The sequence below is a fragment of the Hyperoodon ampullatus genome, assembly GCF_949752795.1.
Source record: "Hyperoodon ampullatus genome assembly, chromosome: 4".
Taxonomy (NCBI): domain Eukaryota; kingdom Metazoa; phylum Chordata; class Mammalia; order Artiodactyla; family Ziphiidae; genus Hyperoodon; species Hyperoodon ampullatus.
The window spans coordinates 175731794-175755052 of NC_136917.1; the positions used below are offsets into that span (position 1 = coordinate 175731794).

The window sequence follows — 23259 nt, forward strand, 5'->3', positions numbered from 1 at the left end:
CCACCGTAGCTGCCTCAGCCCTCCGCCGCGCCCGCGCTTCGAACTTGCCGCGCGCAGCGTCCCGCCCCCTGACCCGGAAGCGCCGGCGCCGGCGGACGGGTCACTTCCGGTCTCGGCGCCCGCTTCCGGCGCGATCCCACAAGCTCCGCGGCGAGGCGGGCGGAGAACCGGGGCGGGGGCTCGGCGGCCACGGTGCGGCAGGGCTCGCTGCTGTCCTCGGCGCCGTCGCCATGGGCAAGAAGCACAAGAAGCATAAGGCCGAGTGGCGCTCGTCGTACGAGGGTGAGGCGGCGGACGCGTTTTGTGACGACGGGAGGGCGGACGGGGGGGCGGGCGTTCCAGGCGGCGGGGATCCCGGGGACGAGAGCGGGGGTCCGGGGCGCGCCGGCGAGGGTCTCGGGGCCGCGCCTCTCAAGCGTCCGTCTAGCTCTGGCCGCATCCTGGAGAGAAGCGCTGAGCGCCTCTGTGGTTCTTCGTCCGTATTTCCCGAGGTCTTCTCCCGCCTTTCCCGCCTGTGCCCTGGTCCGGCAGCCCCTGGTCCCGGTGTCAGGGACGCCGCACGGGGGCTGCTGCCGGACAGGAAGGGGATGACCACGGGCCAGGACCTGGGGGTAGGGGGTTGGGCGCCTGGGCCCCAGACGTGGTCTGGCTCCTGCCCCCTGACAGTGACCCAGAGATCTCCGTGCAGCCCCCCCCGAGAATGACTGTGGACGAGGGGGATGGAGCACCCCACCTGTCTTTGTGCCCAGCAGCATCTTTCGCTGTTGGTTTTGGCATTCCCCGGCCGTCCACCTGAGCTCAGCCGATCCCCCCACCTTCCTGGGCCTCTGTGTCCTCCCCGTGACACCCCACCCTGGGCCCGCTATGCTGCCGACAGGGCAGCAGTATGCGCCTCTGAGCGCCCTGAGCACACACGGTGAAGGCTGCCTGCGTGTCCACAGACTATACAGACAAGCCTTTGGAGAAGCCCCTGAAGCTGGTGCTCAAGGTTGGAGGAAGTGAAGTGACAGAGCTCTCGGGGTCCGGCCACGACTCCAGTTACTACGATGACAGGTCAGACCACGAGCGAGAGAGGCACAAGGAGAAGAAGAAGAAGAAAAAGAAAAAGTCGGAGAAGGAGAAGCACCTTGACGATGAAGAAAGGAGGAAGCGAAAGGTGAGCGAGGGCGGCCGAAACCCCTGGGGGGCGGGTGGAGCAAGGGCTTCCTGGCCTCGGGAAGGGATGCTCTGTTTCTCGCAGGGCGCACCGTGCCGGGGTCGGTTGCTCCGCATCGTTTCTTGTCTGGCCCGTGGGGGGCGGGTCTTTGAAGGGTGGTGTTGGCGTAAGAAGGGGCTCTGGAAGAGGGCTTTTCTCTCTTAGCTTTCCCTGAGGAGCGCGAGGTCTGTTAACAAGCGCTTCATTGCTCTCGCTGCCTTGACCCTGCCTCACAGGAAGAGAAGAAGCGGAAACGGGAAAAGGAACACTGTGACACAGAGGGAGAGGCGGACGACTTTGATCCCGGGAAGAAGGTGGAGGTGGAGCCGCCCCCCGACCGGCCTGTCCGAGCGTGCCGGACACAGCCAGGCAAGTGGCGGCGTTTTCAGAGACGCCCTGGAGCTTTGGAGCTTGTCGCTGTGAACTAGTGGCTGGCATCTGCCCTTCCACTCTTGGGAGAAGCATAGGAAGGAAGGAACAGCACTTTCTCTTCCAGGGCCTCACACAGAGTAGCTGGATGGACCTAAGGTTCTTGCCGTCCGCTCCGAACTCCGAGAGCAGGGCTTGGCCCACCACTGCTCCTGGCCTTTTTTTTTTTTTTTTTTTTTTTTTTTTTAAAGCCCAGGAGCTAATGAGAAGCTCATCGTAGACGGGAGGAGGCTAGTGCTGGCATCAGTTGTTCAGGACATCAGCTCCCTTGGGAGCTATGCTGGCTCCAGCAGAGGAAGGCTTCTGGAGTGCTCGGGACCCTCTGATTTGTGTGTGGTCACTTCCCTCAGAGGTTGTCGGGAGGTACTGAATTGGAGGCAGGTTTGTTCTGCAGGTGTTTCTTTCTTGGCTTGGGGTCTGGCCACCTTTGATTTGTCGGGGCAGGCGGGGGGAGGTACTGTATTGCACGTGCGGGGTTGCTGTTTCCTGGCAACACCCTCTCCTGCGGGAGTCGTTGCTGTAGGGAACAGGTAGGACTCAGGGCCCTTGGGCCTGTTGTGGAGCAGAGAAGGTGAGGCACAGAGCATCAGTTCCGCAGACGAACGCGCCTGAAGTTACTACAGTTACTAGTAATTGCTAGCTTAATCTGCATGACAACCTGTTGGAGGTCATACGTTTCGCACCTGCCCCGGTATACCTGAAAAGCTCGTGATCAGATGACATTCTCTTGGACCTGTCCTGATCACTCTCAGGAGCGTCACTCTTGGGACCCGCAGGTCTTCACTCGTGTTGCCCTTCAGCCCAGGAGTGAGCCATTTCCCCAAGGAGCCCTGGTTCCTTGGTGGAGAACAGCATTCAAAATGCCAGATCTGGGCGCTGGCTGTGGGCCTTGGGGGACAAAGCTAGGGAGGACCAGTTAATACATACTCTTGTGGAAGGAAGCCTGTACCGACATCTGCGTTGACGTTCCCTGAAAACCGTGTCTTTCACGCTGTGGGCCCAGAGACGTAGTTGACAGTTGGGGTCCTCACAGGAACCCTCATGTTTATCCCCATTTTACACATAAACAGAGGCGCGCCCACAAGTTTAGGCCCGTAAACGATAGCGAGTACAGCGATATCGGTGCATCCAGGGTCAGCTTCCATGTCCAGAGCCTTCGTCTGCTGCTTCATACCTTGTGTGGAATGTCCCAGGCCCAGGAGTGATGGGGGCTGGGGACAGGGTGAAGGGTGATGGCTCTGCATCACTCTTTTAGAGGGGTGTTGGCAGTCTGAGGGGTTTAGAGGACCAATGCTGCGGGTGCCCTTTTTCACCCTGCTGAGCTTTGCGGGGTCTGCTTATCTTTTTTTTTTTTTTTCTTTTGTGCGATACGCGGCCCTCTCACTGTCGTGGCCTCTCCCGTTGCGGAGCACAGGCTCCAGACACGCAGGCTCAGCGGCCATGGCTCACGGGCCCAGCCGCTTCGCGGCATGTGGGATCCTCCCGGACCGGGGCACGAACCCATGTCCCCTGCATCGGCAGGCGGACTCCCAACCACTGTGCCACCAGGGAAGCCCCCTGTTTATCTTTATATCCAGTTCTCATTTGAACCCAAAACATTGTAGAAAAAGAAATAGATAAATAAGTATTACGAAATTGGAGTTTTCTTTCTGGTGAAGTGATACCAAAATTCTTTTCTTCAATTTTATTTTTTTACTTTTGAAATCGCCAGCTGAAAATGAGAGCACGCCTATTCAGCAACTACTAGAGCATTTCCTCCGCCAGCTCCAGAGGTAAAGAGCTTTTCTCAAGAGTTTGTGCTAGGGGACATGTGAGGTGTCTCCTCTCTCTGGTGTTCTTGCCTCACCCCATCACCTGTGAAGCAGGCACTTCACCTTCACTGGGTAACGCTCAGTTGGGGCGGTGGGGCACTGCCACGTGGGAGAAGAGCTGGGAGGGCTCGAGAACACCTCCTTCGTCTCCTCTGCGTCCACACCAGTTGTCAGACACCCTGATGTAGAGTCATGGCAGGAGCCGGGATGGTAGTTTTGGAATTTTCAGTGTATCCAAAATACCACAATTGTAAAGAGCATAAATTTTATTTGTTATTTTTAAGAAACAAAATCTGGTTAATTGTATCAGATTTTTAACTGTGAGGGGTTTTGTTTAGAAATTTAGGTTTCAGGGTTTTTCCAGTTTAAGTAAAGATGTTTGTGTTTTCAGAAAAGATCCTCATGGATTTTTTGCTTTTCCTGTCACGGATGCAATCGCTCCTGGATACTCAATGATAATAAAACACCCGATGGATTTTGGCACGATGAAAGACAAAATTGTAGCTAATGAATACAAGTCGGTCACGGAATTTAAGGTAAATTCATTTCAGCTCCTGAAGTAACTGTTCGGAGGCTCCATGTGTCTTCATGTCCAGTAGACACTTCATACATCTTAGGTTGTTTCCAGTTCCAAGTGTTCGTGGGTGTTTCTGTGTTGGGTTGACGTTTCGCCAACATAGGGGTTGGTTGTACTTTTCTCAGTATTTTGGCCTAGAAGCTGGCCTGTATGTTGCGTGCCAGTAGACATGTTTCTTTTTTAAGTTACTGTTTTGGCGTAAACGGACGTGTTGGGTCAGGCGAGGATGGGTTCGCTGTGGCCTCTGGCTCCAGAGTGGGTGTTTTTAGAAACATAATTGTCCTTATCTTAATGACCGGGAGTTTAACGTTTTTAGGATAATAGATCTTTATGTCTCCCCAGCACTCTGTTCCTAACTCCCTGTTTCTCAGCACTGGCTGTGAAAGGGGAAAGTTGCTCATTGGCTTTCACATTCGGGGGAGATCAAAACAAATGCTTGACAACATTGACAGTGTCACTTAGAAAAAGGCATTAGGTTTCTTAGGTTCTGTTAACTTTGGAAAAGCTTGGCTTTTCTGTTTTTATTTACTGGAGACCTTACTGAAAGGGTTTGCTGACCTGCAGAAACAGCACAACAGACGAAAGGGAGGGTGGGAGAAAAGGGAAGTTTTCATAGGAAGGTCAGGCACTAGTCCTGCAGGCAGGTGGTTAATAAAGATCCACGTCCTAGAGTCGCGACCTGTCTACCTGCAGGCCTCGAATCTGGTCACTCACGCAGTGACAAAGCCAAGACATGTCCTCCAGAGAGTGTTCTGAACCTGTCACAGTTGGGACTTGTGACAGAGGGACTTTACGGCCTCGGTCCCAGCCCTGGGGGTACTGGCACAGTGACTTGGTAAGGACTCCAGGTGGCACACGCTACGTGAGCAGTCGTTGTCCATCCTGAGGTCTGACTCACCTGTGACAGGTGTACCCTAAGGAATTTGGCTAGGTGGTAAAATGCTGATATTTCAAAGCATTTACTTTTATTGTAAGTTTTTCACTAAAAGGCTCTTCTTTATTTTAGGGGAAAGTGTTTTTCTAATGGTACTAGAGTCACTGTCTGTAGACAGAATTTTAAATCCTATGGAAAACTCCCAGAGATAGAAGACTTGCCCACCTCTCAGTTCGTCCCTCTGCTTTTGCTTAAAAGAACTGGTTGTTGGTTTTTGTTCCTATTAATGTCTGAGTTCCTTCCAAAGAGAGGGAATAGGGTGGGTCAGGGAGGAAGCAGAGGGAAGCAGCATTTTACTCCTGTGAAATGTGTGTATTACGTTCAGAAAGAAGTTACACACTTTGGCAAGCTTCTCACTGGGGTATTTTTCATACAAGTAAAGATCAATGAACAATTATGAAGATTTCTCAGAGTTTTAAAAAATTATGCTTTAATTACTCAGCCGTAAAAAAGAATGAAATATTACCATTTGCAGCAACCTAGAGATGGTCATACTTAGTGAAGTATGTCAGATAAAGACAAATGTTATACGACATCACTTGTGGAATGTAAACAATGTAACAATCTGTATACAAGACAGAAACAGACTCACAGGCATAGAAAACAAACATACAGTTACCAAAGGGGAAAGGCATGGGCGGGAGCATAAATTTGGACTTTGGGACTAACGGTTACAGACTATCATATATAAAGAACAGATGGGCAACAAGGACTTACTACATAGAACGGGGAACTATATGCCCAGTATCTTAATAGTAATCCGTAGTGGAAAATAACCTGTCAAAGTTCCTATAAATTAACAAAGATTACTCTTTGAATTGAAGAGCCAGATTGTTTTCCGCTCTGTTTTCAGCCACTTCTGGCCTCTTTGGATAGAAATCTCAACTCTTTGTTGTTATCTGTGGCGTTTCAAACTTGATGAATTCTTTTCTCTTTTCAGGCAGATTTCAAACTGATGTGTGATAATGCAATGACATACAACAGACCGGAAACCGTGTACTACAAGTTAGCCAAGAAGATCCTGCACGCGGGCTTTAAGATGATGAGCAAAGTAAGGGCCCCCCTAACAGCGAGCGAGGAGCCGCGGCTGTGAGCGCCCTCCTCCTCCACGGCCCTCGTGCCTAAGCAGAAGCTCACAGTGACCGGCACGCTTCCATCCATCCGCCCCTGGCCACGGCGTGGGCCCTCTGCTCTAGGGTAGCCCCCCCAGCCAGCCATCCTCCCCACGCCCTTCTCCTGCAGGCGCTCTCTGCCCTCCGCTCCCACCCCAGCTGCAGGGCCTCGCGTAGGGTTGGCGCAGAGTTCCGGATCTGTTGGTCTCACTGGGTCGCAGCCTGCGTCGCGGGCTTGTTTTACGTGGTTGCCTCTCTGAATCCAGACAGCCATCCCGGGCATCCCAGGTGGCTTCCCCGACCTCTCCTGTGAGCCAGGCTGCATGCGTCATGCGTCCAGGACCAGTGCCTTGGGCCTGACAAGCCCATAGGTGAGGTGCATCCCCGCTGGCTCTGACCACTCCCGGCCAATTGGCACGCCCTTTGGTGCCGCACCCCGTGGCAGCTTAGCTGTTAGGCCAGGTGAGGCTGTGGCCACCCATCCCATCCCATCGTCATGGTGCCTTGGCCGGAGGGAGAGGTAAAGTCCCTGCTGCTCTGTCCTTTCTGATTCTAGGAGCGGCTGTTAGCTTTGAAGCGCAGCATGTCGTTTATGCAGGACATGGATTTTTCTCAGCAGGCAGCTCTTTTGGGCAACGAAGATACAGCCGTCGAGGAGCCTGTTCCTGAAGTTGTGCCCGTACAAGTAGAAACTGCCAAGAAATCCAAAAGGCCGAGTAGAGAAGTCATCAGGTAAAGGGCCACCCGCCTTGGGGGCCGGGGCTCTGTGGGGAGCGGGTGACGAGCCGGGCCTCGTGGGTCTGCGCAGCTGCTGTGGACAGGCTGCCCGCATTGCTGGCGGGAGAGTGTGCTCTTTGGAAGCCGAGGGCCATGTTTGTAGCCCCCGGGCTTTCAAGGCAGCTGGGACAGGCCCCGGACCCTGTGTTCAGAGGGAGGTGACCCTTCTCCCCTGTCCACCTCGGGAATGAGGTGGCCGCGGTGGGTGCTGGGAGTGTCAGAAGACCCTGAGCCCCGGGGTCAGTTGTGAGGGGCGCGGCTCTCTGCTCTGTGACCCACACTCTCCGTGTGCCAGTGCACAGTGACTTGTCCTGGAAAAGAGTCACTGTCACCCTGATGGACCCCCGCCGGCCGGCCGGCCGGCCACACACACGCTCTGTCCCAGGTGTGGCTTGCCAGGCCCAGCTGTTTGGCTCTGCGGTGTCCACTGCTGACCAGTCACTGCTATTCCCACACTCATGCTCTGTGTGAATATTTGTTGACCCTTCACTCCCAAGACATGCCCTCTTGGGTAGAACGCGCATTGGCGACCTGGGCTTGCCCGTTGCAGGCTCGGCACCGGTGTGCTGCTTTGGGCAGACAGCTGCGTGAGGGCGGGCTCCCCGTGCCGGTAGCTGTGAGCGAGGGCCTTCTGTGGGCTCGAGAGCCCCCAGGAGGGCTCACCCCAGTCCCACAGTTCTGTGCAGGGGCTCGGCGCCTCTGCTTCTAGAGCCTTCCACCGGGAGGGGGTGGGGGGCGCCTCCCTCGGGCGCTGGCAGTCCGCTCTTGCTCCGCCTCTGCGGTCTTAGGCGCCCCGGGTCCTGGTGGGCCGCTCTCCAGCCCAAGCTCACTGCCAGCGCCCCAGCCCCGCGTGGGGTTGTCATTTTTTCTGCTGGCGCCTCGAGTGGCACGAACCCGTGAGGCTGCTGTTGCTCTTAAAGTGACCGAAACGTGGAGGCGAGACACAAGAAACGTGGAGCGTCTGCTTGGCTCGTACTTTCTCGTCTTAGCCGAAGCGTCGGAAGTAGAAGGAAGGAAGTTACAGTGCGCTCCGCGCTGCCCTGTGCTGCGCCCTGGCGTGGCGTGAGGGACGGACTGTGGGGATGAGGGGTGAGCGTGCCCACGTGCGGCCCGTTGACTCCTGCCTGTTTCTGCCTCGTAGCTGCATGTTCGAGCCGGAAGGAAATGCCTGCAGCCTGACCGACAGCACCGCGGAGGAGCACGTCCTGGCCTTGGTGGAGCACGCAGCCGACGAGGCCCGGGACAGGATCAACCGGCTGGTCCCCGGTGGCAAGGTAGCACTCCCGGACAGGATGGCTGTGTTTCTGCCAGGACAGTGGCACAGCCGTCCAGAGCGAGAGGTTAGCCGGTCATTACGAGCATGTGGTCGGAGTCCCGCTGGTGTCCCGGCGGTGCTGTTGTCACCGGAGGGGTCAGCTCCTCGTCCCCACTGGCCGTGGTAGCCTGCTGGCCGGTCTCCCGGAGGGCAGGGAGGGACTCCAAGGGCACCTCAAGGACAGGAGGGGTGTGGTTGTGTGCGGGCCGCCTGCCAGCAGGGCCGCTAACCTCTGTCCCCGGACCGAGGCCAAGCCGTCCAGGACTCTCCGCTGTAGGTGAATCCTTTCCCCTGTGTGCTCACGTGTCTGTGTGCCCCTGCAGTCCCTCGTGGGTGTGACCCAGGTGTGAGCCTGTGCAGAGGGCTGCTGGTCCTCACGAGGGGGCCCTGCCCTCCTCTGAGCACCTTTTCTCTGACACACAAGGTGTTCTCCATCCGTGCATCCAATAGAAATAGGGTGAATGACACACGTGTGCGGCTTTAAATTTCCTAGTAGTTGTATTAGCGAGGATACAGATGAAATTAACCCTAGTGTTTAGTTTGACCTGATAACGTCTAAAATTTTATTTCAACGTGCAGTCTGTGTAAAGACTTATTACAGCTTTACTTTTTTTTTTTTTTTTTGTACTAAGTCTGCGAAACGTGTTGGAATTTACATTTTACGTAAAGAAGTTTGAAGTGGTAACAATTTGGATGTGTCGGATTATATGAAATACGTTACATTTTACGCCACCAGTTTTTTATTTCCAGTGTGCCTTCTAGAAAGTTTGAAGTTGCCCGTGTGGCTCACGTGATAGTTCTTTCTGTTGAGCTCGCTTGTCTGCACTCCTGTGGCCTTTCAGCCCTGGAGTCAGCATTTCTCCAAGGAGCCCTGGTTCCCAGACCTAGACCTGGGCCCTGGTGGACAAAGCTAGGAAGGCCCCGTCCGTCCGTACAGCCTGTATGACGTCCGTGTTTACGTTCACTGAACACCGAGTTTTCACACTGAAACCTTCAGTTCCGTCCAACACCAGTGGGTCTGCTTTGCTTTTCCCCCTTACAGTTTCATAGTTACACTGTGAGAAACCCAACTCACATCGCCTCTCCATCCCCCTCTACCCCGTGCCCTGCTCACCCTGCTCGGACGCTGGACCCCTCGCACACACGGAGCCACACGGCAGCCTCCCCTTCCTGGGCCCTCCCGACAGCCTGTGCAGGGGCTGCTCTTGTGCGCAGGCTGGTTTTCAAACGGAGATGAGTTCCCACAGGTGTCAGAGGTGGATCTCTGGTCTCCTTGACCAGGCCCCGACCTAGCTCGCTTTGCTCGGGCCTCTGACTGCTGGAACAGGCTGTTTCTAGGGTTCGTTCTCTGTCTTCAAAGCTCCTGTTTGGAAGGGGTCCCAAGGAGCCCGTCCCAGAAGTTCTTCGATCGCACATGTGTGCACGTGGTCATTTGTTCACGGGGAAACAAGTAACTTCGTGGCCTTTTAGGATTCAGGCCGTCCTTGGAGGCCTTTGTTCTGTTGGTGCCTCGGTGGAGCCCTGGGCCAGGGAGCCAGGGCCATCCGGAGAGCGGGTGCTCAGGCGTGCTTCCTTGCAGATGGGCTACCTGAAGAAGAACGGGGACGGGAGCCTGCTCTACAGCGTGGTCAACACGGCTGAGCCGGACACAGACGGTGGGTGGCTCACATGCGCTCGCCTCACCTCTGTCCCGTTCGGTGACCTTGCACCTCACAGCCTGCCCGAGATGCCCCTTTTCCCTGGTAACGATGCTGTGGTGAAGTGTAGATAAAGGCATGTCCGGTCTCCCACACAGCGGGATGCAAATGTGGTCAGTGGACCACCGGCGGCCGTCCAGCAGGGCCGGAGATGCTGGTCAGACCTTTCGGACCAAGGGCCCCCAAGCCCCAGGCGCTTTGGGTCGCACTCCCCAAAGCTGCAGCAAAGCCCTGGGAGCTGGGTTTGCCTCACGGCCCAGCTGAGCCTCCTTTGTTGGAACTGGGGCACTGAGCTCTGCCCGCCCTCGAAGCTAGAACGAGGCGGGCGTCTGCCCCACACGGCCTGTTTGGCGATTGCATCAGGGAAGCTTTCGAAGGAGGCATGAGCTTCCTTGAAGGGAGGGTCCATCCAGCCTGTATGGTCACGGCTGTGGTCTTTAAAGTACTCCTACACTTTTCCATCTTCTGGAAAAGTATTTCAAAGGCTTGTCACACACACACAGCAGGTGAAAGACTCCCCTTGTTCTCATCTGCGTGGATGTGGGACGGCTCTCACGGCCCAGCATGCCCCTCGGTGCTTCCCCGCCACCGCCAAGATGAGCAGGGCCACTCGGTGTCCTCTGATGGACAAGGGGGACACGCGTTGACCACCGCCTTTGACCTTCAGCTGGAGGGGATCCTAACGTTCTCGCCGGAAGAGCACAGGCGAGCTAGTCGACACTTAGAGAGCACGCGACTGAGGTTCAGGTTGGGGATGTGAAGGGTCCTGCTCAGGCCACTGGGCAACTTGAAGGGAGAATTCAGCGGAGGGACTGCCCTCAGGCTGCTCTGTTGCTCTTTTGACACGTGGCCCGAGGTCTCTTGGAGGTGGTGAGTGGTAGCATGGGTTTGGGAAGGTTATGTTGTCCTGTGGTGGGCAGACCGCTGGCCTGTCGTCATGAGAGCTGCGGGGGCACCAAGGTGAGATCACGGTGCAGCTGACATGAGGGAAAGGCAGCCGGCTTGGCAGGTCGGCTGTAGACAGGCACGGGGAGCCCCTGGGCCCGCCCTCCTGCGTGCACCCAATGCTGCCTGGGGTTGGGGGCTCCGGGGTCACCTGCTCACGGCCCTGGTCCCCTTGCAGAGGAGGAGACCCACCCGGTGGACCTGAGCGCGCTGTCCAGCAAGCTGCTGCCTGGCTTCACCGCGCTGGGCTTCAGGGAGGAGCGGAGGAACAGAGGTGAGCGCCCCGGGGCCCCAGCTCACCGCGTGGACGCCGCGTCCGGGCCCGGCCAGGAGCCTCATCTTACAGGGCAGGTCCCGGGAAGGACCTCATCTTACAGGGCAGGTGCTGGGACTCAGGAGCCCATCGGGCAGGTGGGCAGGTGGGCAGGAGCCGCCTCTGCCGCTGGGGGGGCGGGGCCTGCGTGTGCGATTTACATTTCCTTCAACAAGCTGTCACGCTTCATCCATCGGAGGGGTCGCTAGACTGCAGCGGGGACCCTGCGCGAAGGGCGGGAGGGCGCGTGGGGCTCACGCTGGGCCCTCTGGTTTGTGCGGCTCCTCCGTGACCTCCCCATCCTTGGAGGATGCGGCGTGGGCGTGGCGTGGCCCGCAGCCCTGACGCCGCCCCGCCCCCCCCAGTCACCTTCCTGTCCGGCGCCAGCACCGCCCTGTCCACGCACAACAACTCAGTGTTCGGGGACTTGAAGTGCGACGAGGTGGAGCTGCTGTACTCGGCCTACGGAGACGAGACGGGTGTGCAGTGCGCGCTGAGGTGGGCGGTGCGGCCGCCTTGCGGGCAGGGCCGGGGTGGGGGCCGTGTGCCGGCCACGGCAGCGGGGCGGCTTGTTTCCAGTAGACCTCCGCGGCCACCGCAGGCGGCCCTGAAGCTCGGGTCACTCGGTCGGTCGGGATTGGGAGGTGATGACGGTCCAAGCCGGGGCCACGGGATCCCATGTGTGGGACGGCCGTGCGCCGTCAGGGAGAGCCGGCGTCGCGGCTGTCCTGAAGAGGGTCTCGTGGCTGCGTGACGTCTCCAGCCACCAGAACAAAGCGGCCCGTATAGCACACACTCACGGCCTCCAGTCCTGGAGGCGGGAGCCGAGGTGCAGGTGCGGGCAGGGCAGCTCCTCCCGCGGCCTCTCTCGCCGACGGGCAGACAGCTGTCCCCCGCACCCTCCCCCGACTTCCCTCTGCGTGTCTGTGTCCTGAGCTCCCTTCCTCTGGGGACACCAAGGTTAGGCCCCCCCTAAAGACCTGGTTTTAACTTAATCACCTTTAAAGGCCGCATCTCAAAATATAGTCACGTTCTGAGGTTTGGGGGCTCAGGGCCTCAACGTGTGAGTTTGGGGAACGCGGTTCAGCCCCAGCTGTAGTTAAAATGTGATGTTAAAATTAGTGATAGAGTACTGCATTTCTATAGGGCTGTTTTTGTATTTTTTGTTTTCTGAGACAAAGTAAAAGTGGATCATTCTTTTAGAATTTTAGTGGTTTTCTATGGGGAAAGTAACGATTTTGCTAGTCTCTGAGAAATAGAGTCTTCCCATATCAGACCTTTGTTTTATTTCAAAGAGAATATGGAATATTTTTGAAGATTACACAAGAAAGCAGTTAGCCCCTAACACAGTAAATGAATACCTAACCCTGGATTTTGTGCAAACAGAGAAGTGACGGTAAAGACGCAGGGAGGACGCTGCAGGTGGGAGGCTCGTGTCCCGAGCGGTGGCCCGCTCCTCAGCTCAGCTTTGGGGGCACCACTCCACGCCCCGTGGTTCAGGCAGCAAGTGCAGCCGGCACGAGCTCGCCCCCGGCGAGCTCAATATATGAGCTCAATATGTGACCTTCCACGAGCTCCTGGAAGGCCTACGGGTCCCGGGCCGCCTGAACAGCCCAGGAAGCAGGCCGCGCCCTTCGCGGTTGCAGCGCCCCTTCCCCTGGGCACTCCCGGGCCCCCGGGAGAGCTGCTGCTCAGCGCTCCCCAGCCCAAGGCTCCTGGTGGAGACCCTCCAGGCCCGCAGCCCTCCCCTCCCCACGTGAGGGCCTTTGCGGTCCGGGGCCCCTTCTGGGACTTTGCCTGGCTCTGTGCTTGGGCTGTGGGTTCTGTTCCTGGACGCCTTTCCAAATTTGCTGTTTAGTCTTATTTTGGATTTTCAAGCATTCACACGGTCCAGAAATCAAATGACACTCAAGGTGCACGTGGGGAGTCTTGCTCCCGTACCTGCCCCCCCGCTCCCCAGCGTGGAGCCCTCCGCAGCACACTCTTCCTCAGGCTCCCTGTGTTTCTAAATCCAAAACGCGCAGATAGGAGCGTGCTGCTCTCGTGAAAGCTAGCGTGAGGTATGTCGGGATGTGGATACGTGTTCTTCACGTTGCTCTTTAACTTTTCTGGGTCATGGGCAGCTCTGATGAAGCTGTTGTCCGCTCCCCAGACCGCTGCACCTGGAGGGCTGCAGCGCTCAGGGAGAGCCTGTCCCGTGGGGGGATGTCTGAGGGGCGTGCAGCCAGGATGGGGAGTGGGAACGGAGGGTGGCTTCCAGCCTGTTCTCTCGCGGCCCCTCCCAGCCTGCAGGAGTTTGTGAAGGATGCCGGGAGCTACAGCAAGAAGCTGGTGGATGACCTCCTGGACCAGATCACGGGCGGAGACCACTCGCGGATGCTCTTCCAGCTGAGGCAGGTGGGCGCACTGGGCCACCCCTGTGCCCGCCAGACTGGGCGCTAGGGGATGTGCTGTTTTTAGGTGATCGGTGGCTGTTTCTCCCCCACTGGTTATTATTTATTCTTTGTTTTTACTTTAGTCAATTATCTTTCAGAGAAACTTACGGAGTTCCTCTCTGTCTAGCACGTATTCTCCATCACTCTCTAGACCTACATTTCTTTCATCTGCTGTCACTTTCCTTCGTCCTGAAAACTTTGCTTTGAAGTTTCTTAAAGGACAGATTTGCTGGCTGTGAATTTACTCAGCTTTTTCTTTATCTGAAAAGTGTCTTCGTTTTCCTTCATTTTTGAAAGTCATCTTCCTGGTGTGGAATTACAGGGTGACGTTTTAGCCTCTACTTAAAACGATGTCTTACTTGCTTTGTTTCTGAGGAAGTGTCTGCAGTCATTTTTATCTTTGTTTTCCATTTGTAATGTGTCTTTTTTGGTCAAGATCAAGGATTGGCAAATTTTGGCCCATAAGCTAATAATGTTTTTTACAGTTTTTGAAGATTTAAGAAAAAAAAGAAAAAAAGAAAAACGTGCTACAGACCGTGTGTGACCGCAAAGCCTCAGATATTTGCTCTCCAGCCATTTGGAGAAAAAGTGCTGCCTGCTGCTGTAGATACTTGAAAATTATGGTCTTTATAACTGACTTATATCCGTTTACTTTTGGTGTTTCTTCGTGTGCTTTTCCTTGTATTTATTCTGCTTAACATTTGTTGAGCTTCTTGGGCTTCTCAGTGTATAGTTTTCATCGAACTTGGAATATTTTCAGCCTTTGTTTCTTCAAATATCTTTTTTCTTTTTTGTGTGTGAAGTCTAGATTGTGCTTTTATTTCTTTACCATTTTGTAATTGGAGTATAGTTGATGTGCAGCGTTACGTCAGTTTCAGGTGTACAGTATAGTGATTCACAATTTTTAAAGTTTCTATTCCATTTCTAGTTCTTATAAAGCATTGGCTCTGTTCCCCGTGTTGCACAATACATTCTTGTAGCTTACTTGTGCAGAGTAGTTTGCACTTCTTACTCCCCTATCTTGCCCCTCCCCCCTTCCTTCGCCCCACTGGTTACCACTAGTTTGTTCTCTGTGTCTGTGAGTCTGCTTCTTGTTTGCTGTATTCACTGGTTTCTTGTGTTGTTTAGGTTACAAATATAAGTGATCACACACAGTATTTGTGTTTCTTTGTCTGACTTATCTCACGTAGCATAAAACCCTCCAAGTCCATCCATGTTATTGCCAGTTGCAAAATTTCATTCTATTTTATGGGTAAATAGTACTTCATTGTATGTATATATGTGTGTGTGTGTGTGTGTGTGTATGTATATATGTATATATATATATATATATACACACACACACGCACGCACCCATATACACCACATCTTTCTTATCTATTCATCTGTTGATGGACACTTAGGTTGCTTCCATGTCTTGGCAAACATAAATAATCTTCTGTGAACATTGGAGTGCATGTATCTTTTCAAATTAGTATATATTTTGGATATATACCCAGAAGTGGAATTGCTAGATCACATGGTAGTTATGTTTTTAGTTTTTTTGAGAAATCTCCATACTGTTTTTCCATAGTGGCTGCACCAATGTACATTCCCACCAACAGTGTAGGAGGGTTCCCTTTTCTCCACGCCCTCTCCAGCATTTGTTATTTGATGACAGCCACTCCGACAGGTGTGAGGTAATAGCTCATTTCGGTTTTGATTTGCATTTCCCTGATGATTAGCAATGTTGAGCATCTTTTCATGTGCCTGTTGGCCGTCTGTGTGTCTTCTTTGGAGAGATGTCTGTTTAGTTCTTCTGCCCATTTTTTAATTGGGTGGGTTGTTTTTCTGATGTTGAGTTGTATGAGCTATTTATGTATTTGGAATATTAACCCCTATTGGCCATATCATTTGCAAATATTTTCTCCCATTCAGTAGGTTGTTTTTTTGTTTTGTTTATAGTTTCCTTTGCTATGCAAAAGCTTTTAAGTTTAATTAGGTCTCATTTGTTTGTTTTTGCTTTTATTTCCTTTGCTTTAGGAGATAGATCCAAAAACAAAAATATTGCTACGATTTATATCAGAATGTTCTGCCTGTGTTTTTTTCTGGGAGTTTTATGGTTTCTGGTCTTACACTTAGGTCTTCAATCCATTTTGAGTTTATTTTTGTATATGGTGTTAGGTAATGTTCTAATTTCATTCTTTTACATGTAGCTGTCCAGTTGTCCCAGCACCACTTGTTGAAGAGACTGTCTTTTCTTGCATTGGAAGAAGTAATATTGTTAAAAGGGCCATGCTATCCGAGGCAGTCCACAGATTCAGTGCAATCCCTATCAAAATACCAGTGGCATTTTTCACAAAACTGGAACAAATAATTTTAAAATTGATACGGAAACACGAAAGACCCCGAATAGCCAAAGCAATCTTGAGACAGAATAGCTGGAGGTACCACACTGCCAGACTTTAGACTGTACTACAAAGCTAGAGTAATCAAAACAGTGTGGTATTGGCACAAAAACAGACACACAGATCGGTGGAACAGAATAGAGAGCCCAGAAATAAACCCACCCACTTCTGGCCAATTTATGACAAAGGAGGCAAGAACGGTTTGATCAATTTTCTGAATGTGAACTGTGTTCAGAGTGGCATAATTTCAGATGTGCCACAGCATAAATAACATCCAATAATGAAATGTATATGTCAGCAGAAGTTTATGTGAGGAAACAGATGTTAAAATAATGGCAGTATTTATTTTTCTACTTAAAAGTCGTGAAGCTTTTAACACAAGTGCATCTCAGAAACATCATCTTGAGCAAAAGATCGCAGATGGAGAGCGTGCAGGCTGAGTAGCTGTTTCTAGGTTCATCCACAGAACTAGGGTAGCTTCAGACAGTGCTCCTGCCAGATCACAGGACACGGCTCAGCGCATCCTTTGTGCTGTGGTCAGAGTGGTGGTCACAGGGGTGGTCAGGTGTACGCCCTCCCCTGGCGCTGAGCAGGCCAGAGAGAAGGGTGCCTGGCCTGTGGCCCCATCCCTGCGAGGGTGGTGGCACCACAGGCGTCCTGCTCTGTCGGGATCCAGCTAGTCTCTGGATCTCTCTACCTCCTGGGTTAAACCGTCTTCCAGGTTAAACCACTGGCTGTTTTTCCAAAGTCTGACCTTCCTCTTTGGTGTTCTGCCCCCGGGGATGCAGACGCAGGTTGGGGTGCTCTCCTTGGTGTCCACCTCACCCCAGGGTGGTCTCGTGAGCCGGGCCCCACAGGGTGAGTGGCGGCCTCGTGCTGGCTGTGACCCGCGGGCCGTGTGATTCACAGTGCAGCATGACCCCATGAGGGCCAGCTCGGAGCAGCGGATGAGCCGCGTCCACCTCACGCGTGGGCGACTGGATGAGTGGTTCTGTGGAACACTGGTTCTTGTCTCTTTTGCTTTGCAGAGGAGAAGCGTTCCGACGAAGCCTCTGGATGAAGTAAAGGTGCGTCTCGTGGACAAGTTAGTAGAAACCTAATCGTTTGGGTTCCCGCGAGGACAGTTGTGTTTGGCCTTTGAAATGGGATGGTTGAGATATTTTATTTAGAAACTGGCTACGTTGCTGATGAGGAATCTTAAGTGGTGGTCCCCCCAGCCCGACTGTGATGACTGGGCTGAGGGTGTGGGCACAGCACATTCCTCCAAATTGGACAGAGGGATTCACGGGCTGGCGGGGCGGCCCACAGGGTGAGCAGGGGTCTTCCAGCCCTCCCAGAAGGTGGGCTCGCGGGTGGGCACGTGCTGTCAGCTGGGGCGTCCCGGGGCCTCGCCAGTGCGGGGGCAGGCACTCTGAGGAAACGCTCTGCTGCGGTCCGGCCATGGTTTCCTCATCCTGCCCTGGGGTGACTTGGAGCACTTGTGGCCCCCAGCTTTGCACACGGCCATGTGGGCAGAGGTGCCAGGACTCTGGGCAGGGTATGGGGGCCTGGACTGCAGGGGTCACCTGGCCTTGGTGACTGGGGAGCCCACCCAGGGCAGAGCGTCAGGTGCCTGTCAGGTGGGGGCCCTTGGATGGGCAGAATTGGAGAGGGTGCCGAGGGCATCTCCCCCGGGTGCACGGGGCAACCAGGGTTCTGCTCGGGTCTCTGTCTGGATTACACAGACACGTGTGGCGTTGGGTGCCAGCCTCGCACAGTCTGTGAGGAGTTGGGATGGGCTGCAGGCCACCTTGGGCAGGGACCCGCCCACTCTGGCCCGCAGCAGGGCCTCCGTGGGTCAGCCCAGAGAAGGAAAGAGAGTGCGCTGCTCTGGAATCTGCCACGTTACCTGTTAAGTTCCTGGAAGGTAGCCTGGCCCTTCAGGTCTTGGGTCTCTCTCAGGCCCCCTCAGTGCCTGTAGGTCCCCAGAGACCGGCAGCCTTCATTGCTGGTCCAGGTACAGGCATCCTCTGGGAGCTCACCCCTGGGCTGCGGCGTGGGCTTCTCGGGGTGGACACGATGCGACAGGCCTGGCCTCCCCATGGCTGACAGGCCGTTACATCCGTGTCAGCTGCCTCTCCTTTCCTGTCTCACGTTGCTTGTCTCCTGCAGGCAGGGGACCCTCTCGGGGATGGTGGCTCCACCCTGGACTTCATGGCCATGAAGTCCTATTCGGACGTCTCTCTGGACATCTCTGTACTCGGCTGTCTGGGTAGGTTGTGCTGGGCGCTGTGTGTACCCTGCCCCCCAGGAGGGTGGCTCGGCCCTGCCCATTGGCCACACGATGAAGACCCCCATCCTCAGGACCCCCCCAGGTGACTCCAAATGGGGCTCGCCCGGCTCTCCTGTCTGACCTCAGGCCCCATCCTTGGGAATCGTCTGCTGGGGTCCCGCCCCCGGTTTGTGCATCGGTGTGCTCACCACCGTCGTCCATGTGTGCCCACTGGGCTGGCCCCGTCGGGGAAGATGGATGCCTCTGTGCTCCCCTCGGCTCTTGGGTGCTGACGAGGCCCTCCCAGTCCCTCGTGGCCAGTGGTTTTCGTGGTGCATCTCCCCTCCCCCTTCAGACCTGCTGGACGTGCTATGCGTCCCCTCGGTGATCTCGCCCAGGGCAGTTCCCCCAGGGGACCTGGGGCAGCCTCTGGAGACGTCTTTGGCCTCACACTTGGGACCTGGTGCTTCTGGCCTCAAATAGACAGAGGCCGGAGGTGCTGCTGATGGCCCTGAAGCCCCAGAAGAGCCCCAGCAAGAATGGCCTGGCCTGAGGTCGGGGGCCGAGTCCGGGCCCCCACCTGCTGTTGGAAGTGGACCTCGTCACCGCGTCTTGAAGGGTGTCAGGCAGGCCGCACTCCGTCACGCAGCCTGGCAGGCCCTGCCTTCTGGTTGAAGCGCTTCAGACCCTTGGTGTTCAACACAGTTGTGGATAGGATTGTGTTCCAGCCTGCCATCTGGCTGTTTTCTGGTTTCCCAGCGGTTCAGGGGTCCCCAGGACCACCCCCAGATGTGATTCCTTAGGACCCCAGGACTCGGCAGGTGGTGGTCGTACTCACGGCTCATTACAGCGAAAAGACAAAGTCCAGGATCCCTACAGGGGAGGGGCCCGGGGGGGGTTGCTGCGGGAGGCCCGGCAGCAGCTGCCAGCGCCCTCCCCGCGGGCCCCCGGCTGGGGCTGGGACGACCGGCACCCTCTGCGTGGCCCAGCCCCAGGTCCCGGACTCCCAGCAGGAAGGCAGGGGCCCAGGACAAAGCACACTGTGGCACAGATGGTCTGGCACCGCGACCCCTCGGTCACTCGGGTGGTGGGACCCAGCCACGGGCCGGTCTGGCCTTCTGACCAGCTGCTCTTTTTCCTCCCGCGGAGTCTACGGTTTTCTCCATTTTACCTGTTTTTGGTAGTTTGGTTACGGCAGCCCTGGTTTGTTCTCCTTTAGGTTTGCGTTTCCTCGTTGGGCCTGGGGGTTTGGCGTTCTTACTGAATGGGGGGGGTCTGGCTGTAGTTCTTCAGCACTCTCCTGAGCCCAGTTCTGCCCGTTTGCCTGTGGTCTTTTCTCTGCTTGGTTTCGGGCCGTGGCGGACAGAGTCCTGGGGGCACTGGGCGCCCTTCCTGCTGCCGGCCTGTCAGTCTCCTGGGCTCGCCGTGGCGCCGTCCTCGTCACCCCAGAAGCTTGTCCTGCACCGTCCCCTTCTTGCCTCCGGGCACGTGTCCTTTGCCTTATGAACACGTGGTGTGTGCTCCTAATCGCTGTCCCCGCATCTCATTTGCAGGGCTCCCCCCGGTGGCGCTGCGTGTCCCTGTTTCTCTGCCTGCCTGGTCGTGGTGGGTCGGATGCGCTGTATTTAGTCCGTGCCTTTGCACGTGCCGGGCGCTGTTCTGGTGGTCGTTAGGCAGATTGGAGCGTCGGGCCCTGTCCAGGTTTTCCTTAGGCCATCTTAGGGTGCAGAGCCGGGTCAGTGCAGGGCGAACGTCGTCCCACCATTAGGCCGCGCCCTGCCGGGGGCCTGGGCCACAGGTGACCACAGCACGTGTGTGGCTCTTGACCCCCCAAGAGGCCACCTCACGCTGGCACAGGGCCGGCTCGGCCAGGCGGCTGTCGTCCTTGTGCGCGTGGTGACCCGAGGGCGTGGCTGCGGATGGACGCGCTGGCCGGCCTGCCCCACATGCCATCGTCCCGTGTGTGCAGGGAAAGTGAAGAAGGAGCTGGACCACGACGACGGCCACCTGAGCCTGGATGAGACCACGAAGCTCCTTCAGGACCTGCAGGAGGCGCAGGCAGAGCGTGGGGGCTCCCGGCCGTCCTCCAACCTCAGCTCCCTGTCCAACGCCTCTGACAGGGACCAGCACCACCTGGGTGAGGCCGCCTCGTGCGGAGTGGTGTGGGTCGCGGCCGGAAAGACCCTGGGAGGCCAGGGCACGTGCAGGGCCGGGTCCAGGCCCACGGGGCTCCGTGGGCCCCGCTGCCTCCCCAGGCCCCTGTCCCCTGGGATTCCCGGGTCAGGCAGCTGCACTGAGGTGAAGGGTTTGGATGGGACTCAGTCTAGGGATTTGGGGGCTTTGGGCCGGAAGGTGCTGCAGGTCCTGTGTCAGGAGGAGCCCCGGGCCGAGGACCTGCCAGCCTCCAGGGTGAGGGATTGGGAACGTTGCTTTCTTTCTGCTGTTCCTGCTTCTGGTCCTGAGGCAGCGTGTGGACAAGTGTGTTCCTGCAGGACCCTCGTGTGGGGAGTGCACAGGACCTTGCTTGGCCTGGGAGTCCCCTGTTGAACCAGTGAGGGTGGGTGGGTGGATCGGGACCGCGCCCGGACAGGGTGTCTCCTGGCTCCTTGAATGTGCTGGATTAGTCCTCATGCTGCCTTTTTAGTTCCCAGATACAGACCCTGAGTTACTCTTTCAATGTAACAAATCTTGGCATTCGGGGGAGGGGGAAATGAGTGATCACCTGCAGAGGTTTGGCTAAGACTGTTGTGAGGACCAGCATTTTGGTCCTGTTAACCTTGTGATAAAGGCATGTGAAGGAGGTTCCAGGTGACCTTGGGGCAGCTCCAGATATGAGGACCCCAAGGTCCTGGTGGACTCAGGGTGACACTGGGGCTCCTCCGGAGGCTGGGATTGTCTGAGGACCCCCGGCCGAGGAGCCTTCCTTCCTGCAGAAGCAGCAGCCCTGCTGCATGGAGGCTCGGGGCCCCCTTTCTGGGGCCATCGGGTGGCCCATCTGTGGGAGCCTGGGAGCCACTGCTCAGGGCTGAGGCCCAGGCTCAGCTGACTGCAGCCACGTGGACATTCGTATTCAGCACGCATGCATTTGTAGCTTTTAAAGTTGTCCCATGGAGCAGCGATGCCCCTGAAGGAGGGTCCTGAGCTGCACACAATGTGGCAGACCCTGGGGTGACACGTCCCTTCTCTCCCGTGATTGCAGGAAGCCCTTCTCGCCTCAGTGCTGGGGAGCAGCCCGAGGGGACCCACGACCCGTACGAGTTTCTTCAGTCCCCAGAGCCCGCAGCCTCCACGAAGAGCTAGCCCTGGAGGTGGCCTTTGGTGGTTTCTTATTTTGTAAGCTTTTATTTGCATGTACAGAGTTTTTGTCGTGAGACAAAAACTTTCATTTTGTCCCCTTTGGCGTGCGGGAAGCAGCCCCGGGGAGGTGGTGACTTGTCTGTTATCATGTTAGCCGCACTGGGATGCAACGTTTCTGTGGTAGCCCTGTGGGTCCTGAAGAGCTGGAGATCACTCATAAAGGGTGTGTGACCAGATGCTGGGAAGCTGGTGTGGTCTGTCTCTGAGCTTCTCGGTGGCGGTGAAGTTCTCCTCTGTGCCTGTGTGGGCGCACCTGTCTGCCCCGCGTCCTACGGGAGAAGCCCTTGGGAGGCAGACGTGGGTGCGTCCGTCTCTGTTCCCTGGGGCATCCTACACGTTCCCGCCCCGCCCGTGCCCCACGTCCCCACGTTTCCCAGGCGGGTCATGGCGGGGGCCGCGTGGGGGCTGGGAGTGAGGGCAGCGTCCCCCGTTCTCTGAGCCTTGTGCTGAGAGGGGCGCCCCCTGCTGACAACTGGCCTGTCCTGCTGGCCATGGCGAAGGGTTAAGTGTCTGAAAACACTCTGTTCTGGATGTGTTTACTGGATGCCTGTTTGTATTTGCAAAATGTAAATACAGATCTTAATAAAAAGATACACAAAGAGTGTCGTTACGCTTAGTTATTTACAGCACTGCTAGGTGTCCCCTTTTGCGTGACTTAGTAAAAACCCTTGTCATGCGAGCTGGGTGGCATTCCTTCTTCCTAGCCCCGTCTCCTGCGGTCTCCTCCGCATCTGGCCCGGTTCTTGGCACCGCAGTGACGTCCAGGGTCACACCCATACCCGCACAGTTTCCTGTTCCCTCGCCGTGAAACGTAAAACCGGAGCCTCCGTTTCCTCCCGGGGCAGGGTCAGGCCTGGGGGAGGTGTGTGGCCGAGAGGCCAGGGAGCGGGGCTGGCTGCCTCGCTGTCTGGACAGACGAGGATCCCCGAGAGCACTGGGGAAAGGGCAGCACAAGGCATCTCACAGGCGAGGGGTCAGGAGCAGCTGTGGCTGCTGGAGTCTCGGCTCCCGGGTCACGTGTGAGGACGAGGTTGTAATGGACGCCCTGGCCTCCCCCAGCGAGAGCTGAGCCCACCGCCTTTCCACCGAGGGCTGAAGTTCTCCAGGCTCAGGCGCGGTGGTGAGGGTCCCTCCTGAGGGTCTCTCGGTCCCGCCCCTGTGCCGCCTGCCCCTCCCCTAGATCTGGTGATGCGTCCCGGCGGCGGGGCCCCGGCCTTGTGTCGCGCCTTGGGTGCTGCCACGAGACCCGGCTCCCCTCACGTGGGCTTGCGCTGAGCGAGAGGCACCGTGCATTCCCGCTCATCCAGGACCTGGGAACCGGGAGAGGGGTGAGGAGAGTGTGTTCTGGCTGCGCAGCTGGCTGCGGGGAAGGTGGGTGCTTCGCCCCTCCGTCTGCAGGGAATCCAGGACCACGTGGGACGCGGGCAAGACACACGGGTCCAGAAGCTGCCAGGATCTGTGCTGGGGGACGGTCAGGAAACGTGCTCACAGAGGTCATGGTTGGCTCAGGACGCAGCGTGCAGCCAGCCCGATGCCCTGTTCCGGGGAGGACGGGGACGGGGTGGGGATGGGGTGGGGGCAGTGTGGATGGGGTGGGAACAGATGGGGGACGGGGTTGGGGAGGGGCTCTGTCCGCACTGCGGACACGTTAGGAGATCTGGGACCCCCCTGCTTCCATGGCGACCACGGCCTGTGAATCTTGGCCATGGTCGTGTCGGGGGCCT

The 23259-nt window shown here is 56.3% G+C and overlaps 1 protein-coding gene across 3 annotated transcripts; it reads left to right on the top strand.

Moving 5' to 3' along the window:
- The first annotated feature begins 117 nt into the window (after window positions 1–117).
- Window positions 118–22136, top strand: BRD9 (bromodomain containing 9). Of its 3 annotated transcripts, none has more exons than XM_079702001.1 (16): window positions 118–282; window positions 942–1156; window positions 1432–1564; window positions 3336–3396; window positions 3827–3971; window positions 5887–5997; window positions 6615–6790; window positions 7977–8109; window positions 9730–9805; window positions 10971–11066; window positions 11471–11603; window positions 13391–13502; window positions 16956–16994; window positions 18079–18178; window positions 20148–20315; window positions 21378–22136. In XM_079702001.1, exons 1-16 carry the CDS (start codon window positions 231–233, stop codon window positions 21476–21478), a joined length of 1851 nt encoding a protein of 616 aa, XP_079558127.1. In that variant the 5' UTR covers window positions 118–230; the 3' UTR covers window positions 21479–22136. The 3 variants fall into 3 exon arrangements, with proteins under 3 accessions (XP_079558127.1, XP_079558128.1, XP_079558129.1); XM_079702002.1 differs by having other exon boundaries at window positions 6675–6790; XM_079702003.1 differs by having other exon boundaries at window positions 6678–6790.
- The last annotated feature ends 1123 nt before the right edge of the window (window positions 22137–23259 follow it).